Source organism: Pelodiscus sinensis, chromosome 7 (assembly GCF_052426305.1).
Source record: "Pelodiscus sinensis isolate ZL-2025 chromosome 7, ASM5242630v1, whole genome shotgun sequence".
Taxonomy (NCBI): Eukaryota; Metazoa; Chordata; order Testudines; family Trionychidae; genus Pelodiscus; species Pelodiscus sinensis.
Genome location: NC_143058.1, coordinates 41301861 through 41320282, shown reverse-complemented (window position 1 = coordinate 41320282; position 18422 = coordinate 41301861). Strand labels below are relative to the sequence as shown.

At 41.7% G+C, this 18422-nt stretch overlaps 1 protein-coding gene across 3 annotated transcripts in view; it reads left to right on the top strand.

Moving 5' to 3' along the window:
- Positions 1 to 18422, top strand: part of LRP2 (LDL receptor related protein 2) — a 220019-nt gene that overhangs the window by 52522 nt on the left and 149075 nt on the right. For all 3 annotated transcript variants that reach the window (XM_075933562.2, XM_075933563.2, XM_075933560.2), the window contains exons 5-13: positions 966 to 1076; positions 1205 to 1318; positions 2760 to 2876; positions 3564 to 3707; positions 8219 to 8338; positions 11531 to 11659; positions 12517 to 12686; positions 15149 to 15372; positions 16650 to 16856. In XM_075933562.2, the coding sequence (XP_075789677.2) occupies positions 966 to 1076; positions 1205 to 1318; positions 2760 to 2876; positions 3564 to 3707; positions 8219 to 8338; positions 11531 to 11659; positions 12517 to 12686; positions 15149 to 15372; positions 16650 to 16856 (1336 nt within the window). The remainder of the gene's footprint in view (positions 1 to 965; positions 1077 to 1204; positions 1319 to 2759; positions 2877 to 3563; positions 3708 to 8218; positions 8339 to 11530; positions 11660 to 12516; positions 12687 to 15148; positions 15373 to 16649; positions 16857 to 18422) is intronic.

Below are 18422 nucleotides of genomic sequence, written 5' to 3'. Positions count from 1 at the left end.
AAATAGAGGCAGCTGTAAAACCTATCCAGATGAAGCTCCAGGGGATAGCCGAGTTAGTCTGTATAGGATACCAGACCAGTTTTTGTTTTTTAAGTCTATCCAGATGAGTCCAAGATGAGTGTTTCAAGTTTAAGGAGAAAAGCGTTAATGTACAGTAATGGAAAAACTAATTTTGTCACTGTGTTTAAGCACAGGTATTTTGTCTGTGAAATTTATTGTGTCTTTTGTGAGTTCTGTTTTTAATTAATAATCCATGCTTTAAATTTCAGTTTGCTTGTGTGAAAACATGTTTGAGAGTAAGAGAGAGAGAGAGAGTGAAAATGTGGTCCTGTTTATTATTATTATTATTATTATTATTATTATTATAAATAATAATAAGGAAATGAATTGAAAGAGAAATTCAGTGTGTAAAATTTCAGAGTGCAAAATTAATGAAATGTGATTATTCTTGAGTTCATTTACTGGCAAAATATTTCTTCCATATAAAAATCCCAAGACTCTGAATTTCAGAGTGTATGGAGTAATAAGAGGTTCTAAACCTGAGAGCTGAAATCTCTATTTTTAGATAAACAAGTTTACTAAGACCAATAAAGTCCAAAACTAAGATAAAAATAAATAAAATAGTTGCTTTGTTTGGTATTGTGTCATTTTCCATATTACCATGGAAAACTGTAAATTCCTTGGAGAAAGAACCTGGCCCTGGGAGTGGGGCAGGCTGTTTCATAATTGCCTAGTTTCTTGAAACATTTTTTGTATGTTTTTTTGAAGTATCTGGTACTGACCACAGCTGGAGACAGGATACTGAACTAGATGGGTCACTAGTTCCAGTATGGCAATTTCTATATTCCCTTTTATCTCTAAAGCACCATGCTTGCTGTAAAGTGTCAGACTACATACATAACAATATATTCATAAAGAGATATTGTATATTCTAATACTTATGGCTGAAGTGGGTTTTTTTGTAGGTTATCCAACATGTGAACAATTATCTTGTACAAATGGAGCATGTTTTAATGCAAGCCAGCGTTGTGATGGTAAAGTAGATTGCAGAGATGCCTCTGATGAAGCTAACTGCAGTAAGTACCACATTGAGCATAACCCCACACAATTGTAGTACTGTATATCTTCTTTGTAAGAATATACTTGAGTTTGTTTATTACATTTGAATATTTTCTCTTTTTTCCATTCAAATGATATTGTTCAGCTCATGGATGTGTCAGTACCCAGTTTCAATGTGCTAATGGAGAATGTATACCCCGTGCCTTTATCTGTGACCATGATGACGACTGTGGAGACAGGAGCGATGAAAATTCTTGCAGTATGGTGGTTTTATTTTGCTTTTTTTGCCTGTTTTATTAAGAGCTAGTTTTCTTTGAAATGCAGCAGTTAGCACAAAACAGGAGCAATGCTCTGTTGTGGAGCAGGCAGAATCCGAAGAGTTCTTTTAATTTTTTTGCTGAAATGATGGAAGTTAACGATGTTTCAAAAAGAATTTGCCATGAGATAGGTGTGTGTGGTGTACTAGATGTACTGAGTTGGTGGGAATTTGCTTCCTGATATATGTTCTCATGCTTTGATTTTCTGTGTCTGAACATGAGCCAAAGGCGCAACTCTTCTTGCTTTTGTCCCGGCTGTTCAGAGCATGCCGGTGGGTGTTTTAAAAATTTGTTTGGACATTTTTGCATTTGTATCACGTATTGATTGGCCTTTTTAGAATTATTCCCAGTGACATTTAAGGTAATTATTACATATTTAGGTTAAAATTTTGATTGAAGGTTCTGTTGTTGGAAGTCTCTTATTCTTTTCTTTTGTGGGCTGGATAATATGTCTCCTTTGTGCACCAAACCTATAAAACTGCCACCTGGTTTTCTTGTGGGCTCTAGAAATGACCCCATGGATTCTGAGGCTAAGGTTGTAGAAGAGCAATAAAGACCTCAGCTTTAGGTTCATGAAAGGCTCCATTTTCCTATTTAATATATTCCCAGCACCAAGAACCATTTATTCCCAACATGCCTCCCCTTCAACAGCATTTTTCATCTGCCCCTATGATACTAATGATTTTATGCCCTGATAGGATGGAAAGGAATGATGCACTCTATTGTGTGTAGCACAATTCTCTTTATTTTGTGTTTATGAATGTCACTACTGCGCTGTGACCAATGATCAAGAGCTTTGGGAATGAGGTGCAGTCCAGCCAGTTGAGTGAATCGCTGCGGCAGCTCTAGCCTTTATATTGTTGCTTTTCAATTTCTTCAAGGAGCATATTACCTTAAAAATAATTGTTCAGAAAATTCCTACATAAACACAATGGCAAAAGTACTAAATTTACCAGCTGTGCAAAAACTTGAGCAAAAACTTTAGGAATGATTCTAAATGATTGATCTCCCTATTTATTTGCTGACTATTCCTAACACTTGTAACTGAGGCTATGTCTACACTATGGGTAAACTCTGCCACGTCCAGGGAACGCGTCTGCTTTTCCACTTTTTTTTGCGGAAGAGCAGACACACGCTTCGGAAGCCCTGTCTTTCTCCTCCCACAATGAAGAAGGGCTCTTCCAAAAGAGGAGGCCTTTCCAAAATGTGGTCCAGTGTATACGGACCAAATTTTGGAAAAACCTCTTCCGAAAAAACTATCGGAAAAAGGTATGCAAATTGCATACCTTTTTCCAATACATCAATGTAGTGTGTAGAGAGCCTGAGAGTAGTTGATGTTTTTCACTTGGAATCAGTTCAGGTTTTTCTTGTTCCTTCAATCAGCTTACACGACTTGCAGAGGCAATTTCTTCACCTGTCCAAGTGGCCGTTGTATTCATCAGAGCTGGGTTTGTGATGGAGATGATGACTGCGAAGATAATGAAGATGAAAGAGGATGTGGTAAAGACTGAAGCATACTTATTTTAATGATGCAGTTTACAAAGATAAACCTTGCTAATCTCACTACTAAAAAGTCTTAAAATCAGAATGTTTTATATCATAATTTTGAAAGATCTATGGACACTCTTGGAAAACTGTGTTTGTATAGACACAGTTCTTCTAATATTGTATATTTAAAAAAATATTTGGAGTTTTCTTATTTTGTATTGCTAGTGTGGAAAGGAATGATGTACTGTATTGTGTGCAGTACAATTCTCTTTATTTTATGTTTGTGAAAAAATGAATTTTTCTTTAGTAAAATTTAAACTTTTTTTTCTGAAATTTTCTGTAATTATCCTTCCTCCCTCTACCAGCTTTACCAGGCATATTTCAAAAGAACAAAACTATTGTTCCATTTTTAGTACACCAGTCAAGCCAAAGTGAAATATAATGTGGAAAAATGGAAAGGGTTCACCGCACTGCATGAGTATTTTCCGCAATGTAATTTGAGGACAAATGAAAGAACATGGTGACTAGGATAGATTACTCTTTCTTTTATGGGCTGTCTTAGCTACATGCAACAGTTAGAAGCTGAATGATAGATAGCTGAAGATGCTTATTCACTAGGAGGCTTTTAGGGAAGTAGCTTCAAGTGTATTACTTGATGCATGTTCATCAGTTATTCTGTGTTGCTTCTCTTTTGCTTAGAAAGTGGCCACCATGAGTGTTACCCAGGAGAATGGGCCTGCCCTGTGTCAGGACGCTGCATTCCAATTGGTAAAGTGTGTGATGGCACTGTGGACTGCCCTGCTGGAGAAGATGAAACTAACATAACTGCAGGCAGACACTGCAGTGAGTACTAAAACTAGCAGGGTGCATGGAATTGCAGAAAAGCCACATTCTGGTCTTCTTTTATATCTCAGGGGTTTGCTAATCAGCACTAACAATTTTGAGGCATGTTCCTTTTATTAGCACTGAACGGACACATCGAAAAGTAATCCCTGCCATGCCCGCACAGTTCTGTTGATCTCTTGTGTGGAAGGGTTTGATAGATAAACATTTCTGATCCTTTTTCAATACGTATTTGAAGAGGGGCTGAAGCATTTGTGTACCACTGTTATTCTTCATTCAAAATATTTTTGTTTTCCACTTTCACATTAAGCAGGAAGGAGTAATGCCTAGTGGTTAGGGCACAGGACTACATGGCTTGTAACCTTGGTCTGCGCAAGTCACTGCAGTTAGTATTTTTAAATTTTCCATCGATTTTGGGTGCCTTTATTTTAGTGTTCAGCCTGAGAAACTTTGGGCCTGATTTTAAGAGACACTGAACATAGAGATGTCACATCAACTTCAATTGGACTTATGGAGGCTCAGTAGGGTTGCCAGGTGTCCGTTTTTTGACCAAAACACCTAGTTGAAAAGGAACCCTAGTGGCTCTGGTCAGCAATGTTGACTGGGCTGTTAAAAGTTCAGTTGGAGGCACAGCCAGGCTTGCAGGCTCCGTGGGGCTCCTGAAAAATGGCTTAAATGCCCCTTTCACGCAGGGGTGGCCGTGGAGACGCTGCAGCTGCTTTCACCCTGAGAGCTGGATCCACAGCATCAATTGTTGGGAAGAGTGGTCATTGGGAGCTGCAAGGAGACGGGCAGCATGTAGGGCTTGAAGCCCCCTCTCCCATGCTGAACCCCTTGGCCCCTCCCACACCAGAACTCCCTCCTCCACCCCCAGCTGGGGTTCTAATACCCCTTGCACTCCAAACTCTTGCATTAGCCTGCAACCCTCTCCTGCACCCCTCATTTCTGGCCCCACTCTAGAGCCTGCACCCCATGGCCAGAGCCCATACACCCTATTCCAACTTCCTGCCTCAGCCCAGAGCTTCCTCCTGCACCCCAAACCTCATACCCAGCCCTACTCCAAAGCCTGTACCCCCATTTAGACCCCTGACCCCCTCCCACACTGCATTTCAACTTGCTGAAAAAGAGTGAGTAAGCAGGGTAGAGAGAGTGAGCAACAGAGGAAGGTGGGATGGATTGAGTGTGGACAGGGCCTCAGGGAAGGGAGGGCCCCTCAGGCAGGGTGGGACAAGGGCGTTCAATTAGAAAGCTAGCAATCTTAGTTCTCAGTGCCTCTGAAAATCAAGCTCTGGCATTTTCTACTGGGCATCCATAATTGTGGAAAGATAAAGAAAATATACTTCTCTCATTTAAACCACATTTTCTGGAATAAGGTTGCAGTAAAAATTACAGGAGTTTAAGACTGTGCTGCTGTAAGTTTGCCAGGAAAGCCCCTTTTTGCTGGCAAGAGAGAGATGTCTTGCCAGTGTAATTAAGCCACCCTCAGGGTATGTCTACACTACAAAGTTAGTTCGAACTAACGGAGCGTTTAGTTCGAACTAGGTAATCCTCATTTTACGAGGATTAAGCCTAGTTCGAACTAGCTAGTTCGAATTAAGGGCTGTGTAGCCCCTTAATTCGAACTAGTGGGAGGCTAGCCCTCCCCAGGTTTCCCTGGTGGCCACTCTGGCCAACACCAGGGAAACTCTTCTGCCCCCCTCCCGGCCCCGGACCCCTTAAAGGGGCACGGGCTGGCTATGGTGCCCGTGCCAGGTGCAAGCCTTCCAGCACCCAGCCAGCAGATCCTGCACCTGGCACGGATCGAGCCACCCACCCGATGCCCCACAGCCCTCCCCCTCTTCCCGGGACCAGGCTGGCGGCTCCCGGGAGCTTGCCCGGGACCGCAAGAGGCGGGCACCTGCCTGGGCTAGTGCGGACATTGTGGACCTCGTCCACGATCTCCGCACTAGGCACAGGAAAGTGGCCGTCTAGGGCAGGAGAGCTGCCAGCATGGCCACCCAGGAGCAGGTGTGCAAGAGAATCAAGGTGGTCCACTGAGACCCCCGACCCTGAGCCCTGAGCTTACAATGGCCGTCCTGGGTCAGACCAAAGGTCCATCTAGCCCAGTAGCCTGTCTGCTGACAGCAGCCAACCCTAGGGACCCTGGAGCGGATGGACCGAAGACAGTGACCAAGCCATGTGTCTCGTGCCATCCCTCTCCAGCCTTCCACAAACCTTGGGCAGGGACACGACTCCTACCTCCTGGCTAATAGCACTCCATGGACCAACCTCCATGACTTGATCTCACTTCCCTTTAAACTCTGTTCCAGTTCTAGCCTTCACAGCCTCCTGCAGCAATGAGTTCCTCAGGTTGACTCTTTGCTTTGGGAAGAAGAACTTTCTGTTACTAGTTTGAAGCCTGCTACCCATTCCTTTCCTTTGGTGTCCTCTAGTCCTTCTTTATGGGAACTAATGAAGAACTTTTCTGTATGCACCCTCTCCACCCTACTCCTGCTTTTAGAGACCTCTATCCTGTTCCCCCTCCGTCTCCTCTTTTCTAAGCTGAAAAGTCCCAGTCTCTTTAGCCTCTCTTCATATGGGACCTGTTCCCAACCCCTGATCATTTTAGTTGCCCTCCCCTCTCCCAGCCTCTCTCTTCCCCTCTCCCACCTCCTTTTCCCAGTCTCCCCCAGTTTTGTTCAATAAAGACAGATTCCATTTTTTAAGACACGTTATCTTTATTTTGTACATCAAGAAGAGGGGCTAGGGAAGGGTAAGTGGAAGGAGGTGAGGGAGGAATGGGGCACAAGCCCCCGATGGGGAGGACTGGGCTGGCTCTGCGGGCTTCTGGGGGTGGAAGCTCTCCTGCAGCCCCCCAATTGCCCCCTCTCCCCTGATGGCAGCCTGCGGCAAGTACAGCCGGGCTGATGGCCGAGTGGTGTGATGTGCCCAGTGTGGGTACTCCGGGCATTCCAAGCCAGGACTGCTTTGCAAGCGGGGCACCCCTGAGAACTGTCTGTCCGCGGTGGGGGTCGGGACCCTTTAAGCACAGCCCTCGGCTAGCCTGAGACAGCATCTCCACGCTCTAAGTCCTCCTCTGATGCCCTGCCGGCACTGCTTCCGGCCATCCTTAACCCCGGTTCAGGGTCCACTTAATGTGGACATGCTAGTTCGAATTAGCAAAACGCTAATTCGAACTGGTTTTTTAGTTTGGATCCGTTAGTTCGAATTAGCTTAGTTCGAATTAACTAATTCGAACTAAATTTGTTCGAATTAACGTTGTGGTGTAGACGTACCCTCTATGAGTAGTGAGGAGAGAGCCTCTCCTGCAGACACAGTGCTCTCCACACCAGCCATTTTGCCAGTGAAACTGACCTCAGTTGGAAGTGTGGTTTTTTTCATACTTCTGACTGACAAAAGTGGTAGTGTAAACAAACACTAAATCTTGTCAAGGGAAAGCATCTCTGATCCCTGTTGCGTGATGTGAATGTAGCATCAGAGAGCTGAGCTGCTCAGAGAGTAGCTTCAGAAGAAAAAGTGGAGAAAGAAGTATGGCAAGGAAACTGCAGAAGGAGGAAGAGAGGGACCTCTCTGCTATCACAATATCATCACTTAGCAAGGAACTGCTTTCAGGATGGAAGGAAGGGGAGAAGGAGTGAAGAGCTGGAGAGGTAGAGGAAAAAGAAACTCACATATTCTTTTATGAGTGCAACCTGACTCTCACACTCATATTGCATTGGCTAATGAACTGAATATAAATGTTTTCCTGACCACCCCACTATTAATAAGATTAGTGGGTGTTGCAGAAGTGCTCTAGACAAGAGAAATGTCTGTATATATGTACATAGGGATGGAGAGTAGTGTTGCCAATCAGTGGCACTCAAGGATATATGCAGCAAGCTGCTCAGTTTTTTTGGACCAATAAAGCTTGCAGCTCTGCGCTCTAAATGGCTGCCTCAGTGCAGTGATTTATATGGAGCTCTTACTGGTGGTATATTTGATTGCTTTCATGTAAGACCGAATTTCATCCTCTCACTGCTTCCTGAAAACTCATATCCTCAAAGAGTTCTCTAAACCTTAGCTCTCCTGCCTCTCTCTCCTGCTAAATTAGCTGTGTACGCCTGCATGCACACAAACACACCTGGTATTGTGGAACAAACAAGATGTGTGTTTAGCTTCACCATTGACTTTTTTATTGTTCCCTTCCCCCTTCTATTTTTATATTGGCTAGTTAGAGTCTGAGCCTACAGCCACAGCTGCATATATTGATTTTTGCATGGGAGCATGGTTCTTTGCTGATGGAAGTGGGTCTGGCCCACGAAAGTTCATCATCTAATAAACCATCTTGTTAGTCTTTAAAGTGCTACATTGTCCTGCATTTTGGACCAATTTCAGGATGTGTTCTGTAAATCGTAAGCTCTTCACAATAGGCACCTTGACTTTGTAATGATTTATAAAGAACCATGCAGCCATCTGCTTTGCAGATGACACTACTCATGGACATTCCTGAAGTGACTCCATTTTGTTTTTAGACATATCCCAGTGTGCCGCCTTGAGCTGCCAGTACCACTGCCATTCTTCACCATCAGGAGGGATGTGCTACTGCCCTGTGGGATATGTGATCAGCAGCAATGACAGTCGCACCTGCATTGGTAAGTGAACAGCAGCAATGCAGTTATATAAGTCTAAACTTTTCTCACAGGGATCTTGGGTATTATAGGTTCCACAAATTTGAGAGAGAATCTGTGATAATTGGCTATGTATGTGTACAGGGTGGACATATTGACAAGTAGGTAAATCTGGAGTCACAAAGTTAAACCTCAAGCTGCATGGAAAAATACCAAGAGAGCAGATGTTCAACAGCAGCATAAAATTACTGTAGGGACAGAGGAACAGGTTATTACCAGCTAAAGGGAAGGCCAGCTTCTTAATACAGGTTGAAACTTCTTAGTCTGGCACTCTCTGATCCAGCAACATCTGTGATTTGACATGATTTTTCTTAGCTGGATGTCCACTTTTAATGGGTGTGGTCTCTTTTCCCGTGGTCCCATAATGTTTGTTTACTGCCAAAACACAGTATTCTGTGCTGTTATTTAGCTTTAATTTACCCCAAATGTATTTTAAGAGTCTTTTAAGCAGTGTAAGTATTGGTAATGCTGCTAGACAATATTGACTTCCCATGATTCGGCAAATTCTCTGATTCAGAACCGGTCAAGTCCCAAAGATGCTAGACTAGAGAGATTCAACTTGTATTTGCTTGGTTGTGTTTTAAAAGTCTGACTCTGGAATGGCAACTTGATGTCAAATCTGATATAACAGCCTTTTTACTGTTCTTGAGAGCTTGATCCTGCATGCTTAGGTGTATTGCTATATATCTGGGAAATCAGCTTACTAGAAGCTACTCAATATTTGATGTACAGTTCAAAACTGACCTTATGTGAAAATGCAGATGGTTGTGGGTAAGGTAAAATGAGTATGGTACATTACTTTGCCATTTTGGAAGGCTGGATCTCCTATTATGTACATATCATATTTCTTTTCATATAACAAAAGAAGTTTGTCCTGATTTCAAGATGTTGTTTGGCTTATATGCTAGTCATTGGGAAAAGAAGTAGATTCCCATGTAGCTGTTTGAGTCTATGTTAAAGCAAATGCATGTGCAGAGAGCCTTCTTTTTTAACTCTGATTGGAAAATCTTCTCTCTGCCCTGGTGTAATGCCAGTTGTTCTTCTCTTAGCCTCTTTGATTGACCTATAAGACAAATGCTGAATACGTGATAGGAGATTTTGATGAATTCCTTTGGTTCACATATCAGGATCTCAAAGTAACATTTATCTTGTGAGATACAGCCTTTCACGGAAGAGATGGCCATAATCATTTTACTCAAAATCTAGAAAGGGATCAATAGCTCCTCTCTTCCTCCTGGTGACTCATATGTAAAAAAGGAAGTTCCTTTCTCAACTCCTGATTCAATAAGTAGACGGTAGGGGCCAGCTGATATGTGAATCATTTCTTCTGGTTAGTAATTAGATAAGAGGTGAGGGGATTGGCTTACACCAGATTGCCTATTTGGCAAAATGTTCAATAGCTTATTCTTTCAATTTTTAATTTAAATTTAGTTTTACGGGCCATGTGCCTGCAGAATTCAGTGAAAACTGGTTATAGTAGAAAGCATTACTTTCCCAAATGTGTAATGTTTTAAGTTTTCTCTCTACTCTGCTCCTGGCTGTTTCTTCCTTGGTGTGCTGTGGTGATTTATAGCTCATGCCAAAGTCCTGGAACACTAAAACTTTGAGCAACATCTATAAACTACCAAAAATGCCTCTTGAAAAATATTTAATTCCCATTTTGTGTCAACTAATGCTTAAAATGAGAAACTAAAAAAAGGCAGTTGTCTCACCTTTTTCTCTGGATTCTCTTTCCTTTTTGCCTTCCTCAGTTAACAACAGAAAGTAGTCCAATTTCTATTGTTCTTGCAGCTTTCAAAGTGGAGAATTTTAAGTTTTTAATGCCAAAGCCATGGTCAGAATAATCTGACTCACTTCTCTGTATTCATTACTCTCTTGATCTAAATACGGTAAACTTCTGATAATCCGGCACCTTTGGGACCCAGGGGGTGCCGGATTATCAAATATGCCGGACTATCGGAAGGGGGGGCTATGAGGGTTCTGCGGGGGGGGGGGGAATGCCACCATAGACCCCTAATAGCCCCCCCTTCCAATAGTCCGGCTCTGCCCCAGGCGTTCCTGATTCAGCCGCTGCTGAAACTGACCAGCAGCAGCTGAATCGGAGACGCCTGCAGCAGAGCAGCTGGAGTGCTGCCCGGTTGGTCCGGTAGCGCCGACCTTTGGCGCGGCGGGACCAACCCGGCAGCACCCCAGCTGCTCTGCCCCAGGCATCCCCAAGAGCAGCTGGGGTGCTGCCGGACCAACCCGGCAGCACTCCAGCTGCTCTGCCCCAGGCGTCTCCGATTCAGCTGCTGCTGGTCAGTTTCAACAGCGGCTGAATCTGGACGCCTGGGACAGAGCAGCTGGGGCGCTGCTGGGTTGGTCCCCGCAGCGCTGCACCTCGGCACTGTGGGGACCAACCTGGCAGCAGCCCAGCTGCTCTACTCCAGGTGTCCCCAAGTCAGCTGCTGCTGAAACTTATCAGCGGCTGATTCCAGGAAGCCCGGGGCAGAGCAGCTCTGCCTCGGGCTTCCTCAAGTCAGCCACTGATCAGTTTCAGCAGCGGCTGAATCGGGGACACCTGGGGTGCTGCCCGGTTGGTCCCGCAGCCCCGAGAGGCAGCGCTAGGGGACCTACCTGGCAGCGCCCTAGCTGTTCTCCCTCTGGCTTCCCTGATTCAGTCGCTGGTCAGTTTTAGCAGCGGCTGAATCGGGGAAGCTGGGGGCAGAGCAGCTCCAATGGTCCGGCTGCCCGGAGCACTTCCAGGTTCCTTATGGTGCCGGACCATCAGGAGTGCCAGACCGTCAGATGCTGGACCATCGGAGTTTTACTGTAAATGGTAATATGAATAAATATGTTCCTCTTGGAATTCTTATAAATATTCATATATCCACACACACACACACACACACACACACACACACACACACACACACACACACACACACACACACATCACCTATTCATGAACTGTTAATGCTGCTCAATTTTTTTCTCTCATGTATCTTCCTATCATTCGAAATGATGAAAATGTTTCTGATAATTAGAAATACTTACAAGGATTCATTTTATTTATGCACAAGTCAAAAAGGGAGGACTATGTTAGGACTGCCAAGTATGACAGTGTCTTGTTTATTCAAAGCTTTGACAAGGTATATGTATAAATAATCTTAACAGATTTTGATGATTGTAAGATGTGGGGTGTGTGTGACCAGCTGTGTGAAGATCGTGTTGGCCATCACCTATGTCACTGTGTGGAAGGTTATTTCTTGGAGCATCACCGCCACTGTAGAGCCAACACGTCATGTAAGTAAATGGTGCCAAGTGCAATTCTTGCTGTAATTTTACTTGTAAAGCAAATATTACCTGTAATTTTCTCTGTATTGGAAAAAAAGTAGTGAAATATGCTTGAAAAATACAGCAGGCACACATAATACGTTCCAGTAGCATAAAAGAGTCCATTGGTTACAGAGATATTTCCTATTTTAAAACACAATATCCATTAGAAACAGGATTTTCAGATCAGGGAATCATTTTTAGGGGGCTTGCTCCATTTACTTTAATGGCAGACTTGTCTGAATGAAGTGAACAGGATTTGGTCTTAAATTTCTTCCACTGAAATAGAACCACTAACCCCTCCGTGGATATATATTCACGGTAAACTTTCCTTCAGAGCTTTATTGGAGAGTCTCTGCTGCTATGAAATGATCTAATGGGGCGTGAGAATAAATACCTATGGGAAATGGTAGTAAGCTGTATGGCAGGCTCAAGAATATCCATATCTCATGTGGAAAAAGGTCTTTTGAGAGAAGGCAGAGAGTGACAAAAGAGACTGAGAGAACCTTCTTCAGGATGTGCAGTTTTGATAACATTTTCACACACAAGTGTTTTTACTGCACTTTCCTTAGTTGCCTCCTCCAAAACTCCAAGCCAAACTCAGTAGACCGGGTAGCCACACAGTACTTAAAGGATCAGATTATCAAAGGTGGATGCAATTTGAGCAGTCTACAAAATCACCACCAGCAGACATGTATACACTCAATACTGATGTGTCAGTATATACCTGTGTGTTCTATTTGTAGTAAGCAAATACATTAATGCTTGTTTGCAAAATAACTGATTTGTATGTTGTGCTGGAAGTCACAACTTGCCCATACTTTCAGCTGGTGCTGCATCAATTATTTTCTCCAATGGTCGTGATCTGTTGATTGGAGATGTCCATGGAAGGAGTTTTCGTACTTTGGTGCAATCCCAGAATCGTGGAGTTGCAGTTGGAGTGGACTTTCATTTTTACCTACGTAGAGTCTTTTGGACAGACACAGTGCAAGATAAGGTAGGCAGAAATTTCAAGAAAAATATGATTTTTTTGGAAGTAAAAAGACCCAGGAGCAGAATGTGTTGATAGCTTTTCATTTTTGCGAGCAGATGCAGGCCGTATCTTTGTTTTCTAACAAAAAGGGCCCTTGAAGTTTTACATTAATCATCACGTTTTCCAAGCTATACTGTTACATCTGATGATATATTAAACAAAGCACGCTATTATATGGTGCTATCTTGAGCAACTTTTAATTTATTAGAAATGGAGTCCAAAAGCCTAATTAAGAGAAATAGTAGACATTCTTTCAAAAATGGACAAATTTTTGTTAGTAATTTTTTGAAACTTGATCATTTAACATGTAAACCTGCTGTGTTTTCCAAGATGATAAAAATCACATTTCTCCCATATACTCAAAGTGGAGTAATTGAGCATGGGGTAGCAAATATTGACAATATTTTGTATAATGAGCCAATATTTTGTTACACTACTTTTTTTGAAAAGAGGAAATAAATTCAGCTTTAATTCAAAGTAAAACAGTAATTTCAGAAGTCAGTTTGGGGTACATGTTAAAGCAGGAAGGCTTGTATTTTTCCCCTTTTCTCTTTTCTCCTTCTCCAACCTCACTGGAAAGAATAAAAGTTGCAGTTCAATTATATAATTACAAAACTTTTATAACAATTTTTTAGAGCAAGTACACCTAGAGCGGAAATAAACTGATAACTCTGTGTCAGTAAAAAGCTATATATTTCCGAGTATGTACCATGTCACTAATGTTAGATGTCATAATATGTATATGCTCCAATCTTTCAAACTCTAGTCTATCAAAAAGGATCCTAATTTTAGTAATAAATGTTTTTACAGGACACTTGCCTTGTTGGGTGTGGATTACAGGACAGGGAAGTCTTCTGGGTTTACCCCAGTGTGTAGAGGTTTCTGTCACTGAGCTGGCATTCACATGTATAAATTTGCCAGGCCTTCTATAGCAAAGTCACATTATTAAAGGCCTTGTGTGGCCATGGAGGAAGAGCAGGATTTGCCCCATAGTTGATAGCTTTGCACAATTCTTGAGTTTCCTCACAGAATGTTTCCATTTATTATGCTTAAACTGATTGGAACAGCATAGTTCAAAGCTGAGGAAGGAGTTTTACCTGTAAAATGTTTCCACGTGCAATTGTATTGTTTTATCTTTCACTGTAAAACGAACCAACATTCCAGTGATGGACTTTTTAATGAAAAGCTTTTTGACACAGAGACTATTTGTTTGTGTTTGGGTCATACACAATACAATAGAGTTCTAATCCTGTTTGCAACCTCAAGGAATAATAATAATAATTATAATTAATAATAATGACATTCTATTACATGTGAAATGCATTGTAATTAATATTTCCTATAACAAAAATTACATAAATGTTACAAAAATAAAGACTTTAAAATACTCTGTTAACAAGGTAAGGTGAAAACTAATCCAGAATATTATGAGTTATGCCCCAACAACAGTGTTTCTACAAGTGGGTTGCAGGTCCACTTTGAGAAAGCTGCTAATGAGCTGCTCTTTGTTTACTTAATGGCTCCCCAGACACAGAGCCTCATGGCCCCATTGGCTCTGGTTCACTATGTGCAGCAAAGGGGAACAGTGGGAAGCAGCATGGCCCAAGCTACTGCTTCCTGCAGCGTCCTTTAGCTGCAAACAGAGACCCACCGCCAGTGGGAGCCACGAGGCCCATGACTGCGGAACTGGTAAGTAAACAAACTGGAACGGCCCATTAGCAGCTTTCTCAGAGGGGACCCTTACTTTTAGAAACCCTACCCTATAACATTCCTCATCTCATGTGATTTGCATTTGGGCTAAGATCCACCAGATTCTCTGTCACTGGGTTTAGAGCAATGGAATAGGTGCTTAAACAGTTGATAAGTTGAGCAGTATGTGAACCCAATGGGGGTGGGGATTTAAAATTGTGACTTTTTAGTTCAAAACTTTTTGAATTATATTAATTTGTGGTGCATTGTAACATTGTTTTAATGTACATTTTACGCTTTAATATTTTTCTCCCCTAACCCCATAAAAACACTTTTTTTCATATGAATCGGCATGGTAAAGTCATTACCAGTACCATTAATGAAACATCATGGGTGAGTCTACACAGCACTCTAAACTTGAAATAAGATACGCAATTTGCGCTATGCAAATTGTGTATCTTATTTCAATTGTATTTCAAAATAGTTTATTTCGAAATTTGGCACGTCTACACAGCACCAAATTTAGAAATAGCACGTCCTTTAACCCTTATGGAATGAGGGTTACAGGGATGCTGAAATAATGCACCAGTTATTTCAAAAAATTTCGAAATAACAGGCGCATTTAAAAGACGCGGTGTAGCTATATCGGAATACCTCTGGTATTCCGAAATAGCCCCGTTGTCTAGACATACTCCGTGATGCTTAATAGCTTAAGATAATACATATTTTATTTTCAGGTTTTTTCTGTTGATATTGATGGCTCCAATATCCATGAAGTTTTAAACGTTTCAGTTGACACACCTGAAAATCTCGCAGTAGACTGGGTTAACAATAAACTGTATGTAGTTGAGACCAGTGTGAACAGAATAGATATGGTAAACTTGGATGGAACTAACCGTGTAACACTGATTGCTGAAAATCTGGGAAATCCTAGAGGAATAGCACTCGACCCAACTGTTGGGTAAGTGATACAGGTGAGGTAATGAGAAAAGATGGTTAAAATCCCTGCATTCTTGTATAAAGGAACAGTAACTAAGAAATAGCCAATGATTGTCTTTTAAAATAAATAATAAAAGAGAGGTCTTGACAACTTGTGTACTACTGTCTCATCGCTCATTTCACAAGAGTTATGGCTATTAAACCCAGCTCCCCAACTGAAATTTCAGTTTAAACATGGTCAGTTTGAAAATTTACTAAACCCTCTTCCTTTTACAGCCCTTTGTAGAATGGCTCTTGCATTTGTCCCTCAGAGGTGTCTGCATTTCATTATGGGTTAAGGTATTTCTGTACATAATGTACTGTACAGTGTCATATTATTGGTGAGGAAGACTGTATAATTAATTGGTAAAAAATATTACTTATGGATTGGTAATTTACACAGATGTGCATTAAGTCCCTAGCCTGGCAGGGAGCAGGGGAAGCCTGCCTTGGTGTGTCCAAGCTCGCTGTGGACAGAGGTTGCTCCACATCCCATGGAGCAGCCTCTGCCCGTGGCGATCCTGGGCGCGCTGTGGGGAAATGCTGCTTCGCCCCCTGTGCTGCTGCCTCTGATACAGAGGCAGCAGCGTGGGAGGCAGGTGGCTGGTCCTCAAGGGGTGCTGGTTTTAAACTGGCTCCCCTCATGGACTAGTTTCCGCCTGGCACCCTGCACTGCTACCTCTGATAGAAAAGCAGTAGTGCAGGGCGGCAGGGGCTCCCCAGGAGTGAAACTGGATTGCACTAGCCATCAATCGGCCCTGCACCTGGAGATCATAGAATAGTCAACTAACTGCTCAAAATATATGCAGTTAGTTGACTATTCTTTTACCCGCTACCTAACATCCCTACTTCAGGAGTCATGAAAAAAATTGATCTTCTATGACAGAAAAATGAGTTTCATGTCCTTTATATTGATGTATTGCTACCTTCACGGCCCATCTGATTGATCCTGATGGTCTGTTTGGTTCCTTTGTCCATTGTTGAGAAAATTAGAAGTCCTATAAACCTCTGAGTGAAATCACAGGTCTTGCTGAGCTCCATGTGTGGAAAAAACGTTAGGCCATATCGTCAATTGATATCAACTGGCATATTTCCGTTGGGCACCAACTGACACTAGATGATGATATAGCTATATCTCTAAAATATTTATATAATTTATATTGTCTTCAATGATGACACAATTTGAAAATTCCATGTAAAATGTAGCTCTCATATAAAATCTCAAGGAAACATGAGACTTTAATTTTTTTTCTTTTATAGTTATTTATTTTTCTCAGACTGGGATAGTCTTTCTGGAGATCCTAAAGTGGAAAGGGCCTTCATGGATGGCACAAACCGACAAGATTTGATAAAAACAAAATTAGGTTGGCCTGCTGGAATAACTCTGGATATTGTATCGAAGAGACTTTACTGGGTGGACAGCCGTTTTGATTACATTGAGACAGTAACTTATGATGGGCTTCAAAGGTAAAAGAGAATTTTGTTATATTTTCTGGGTCAGTCGTACTAAATATGGTTTAAGATCTGTCTAACTAAATGAGATTCACAACATCTAAATTACAACACACCTTGAATGTGTTATATAACAAACCTTTATTCCTCCATTGTGTATCATATTTTATACCTATGTCCTCTTTTCCCCTTGATTCCTTTCACCCATCCTTGTTCATTCACATTGTTTTTATTGCTCACTTCCTTGATATGCATGCATTTGTATTTCTTTGAACACTTTACCATTTCTTTTTTTGTTTTTTCCTTGTTCTGGTTTGTTACATTAATTTTAAACTTGAGCTTCCTAAACTGCACATACCAAAATGGAAATAAAATAAAATGCTCTGATTTTTTCTCTCTTTGATTGCACTTTAAAACTAGTAATAGCTATTAAAAAGACATTATTTACCACACTTTACCACAGAGTGATTTCTAAGACACTGCAGTCCTTCTTGATATTAAAATATAGGTAGTAATCACAGTATCTCAGCTACCAGTGAAGTATTTGTTAACTTTTAATGATGACTACTAAATTTATTGTCTGTTGTTTGCTACTTAGAAGCTCCATCTCTACATTGCTAATTATGGCTTCTCTGAATCTCAGACATGAGACAAAAATTGTTCCCTTTCTAGTTCCCTCTAATATCTTCACCAAGAAAACAGTTGTCTGTCAAGTCAACGGTTTTATTACTCAGTTTATTGCCTCATTTGCAAGAGAATGTTTCCTAATATAAAAACAAGGCTGGTATCTTTGTTTTTCTCCTTATATCTGCACTTTTCAAGGCCATTTATATGGTTTAGGTAAGGCAGGAATGCAAGGGGTTAGAATAATCTCTGTTTTTCTAAGATAAAAACTTATCACTTATTACAACATTGAGTATCTTACATTAATGTTCAAATTATGCATTTTTGTAGTGTATCAATGGGGTAGTTTGAAAGTGCTCTTAAAATAGAGTTTAATATCCTCCTGAATAATATACTAGAAAACCACAGCATCCATCTCATCATGATTAGAGGCCTCTGGGGGAATAGAATTTGGTCTTCATAAAGGAAAAGACCCTTCAGTCATAAATCCAAGTTACTGTTATTTAGGAATGTTAGTGTATAGTTGTTTAAACAATTAACCTATAAACTTCTGCTTATCAGTTATTCTGAATGATTACATGCACACACCCTCTTGCTGCCTCTATATCAGAGACAGAAAAGAGGGTGGAGAAGCAGGAGCTGGTGCCCTCAACCCTCCACCCCATGCTGCTGCTTCTGTATCAGTGGGGTGTAGGGTTGCCAGGTGTCTGGTATTCACCTGTACAATCCAGTATATTTGCCTCCTGTCTGGTAAAAAAAATTCAGAAAATACCGGACACGTAAGATGACCAGTATTTTCTGATTTTTTTTTTCCCCAGCCAGAAGGCAAAAAAGCTGGGCACCTGGCAATCCTACAAACACTCAGTGCCCTGCCTTCCCCCGCCCCCCAGCGCCTCTGGCCCCAACATCCCCAGAACCCATGCTTACCTGGTTCCGCAAGGCTGCTGGCACAAAATG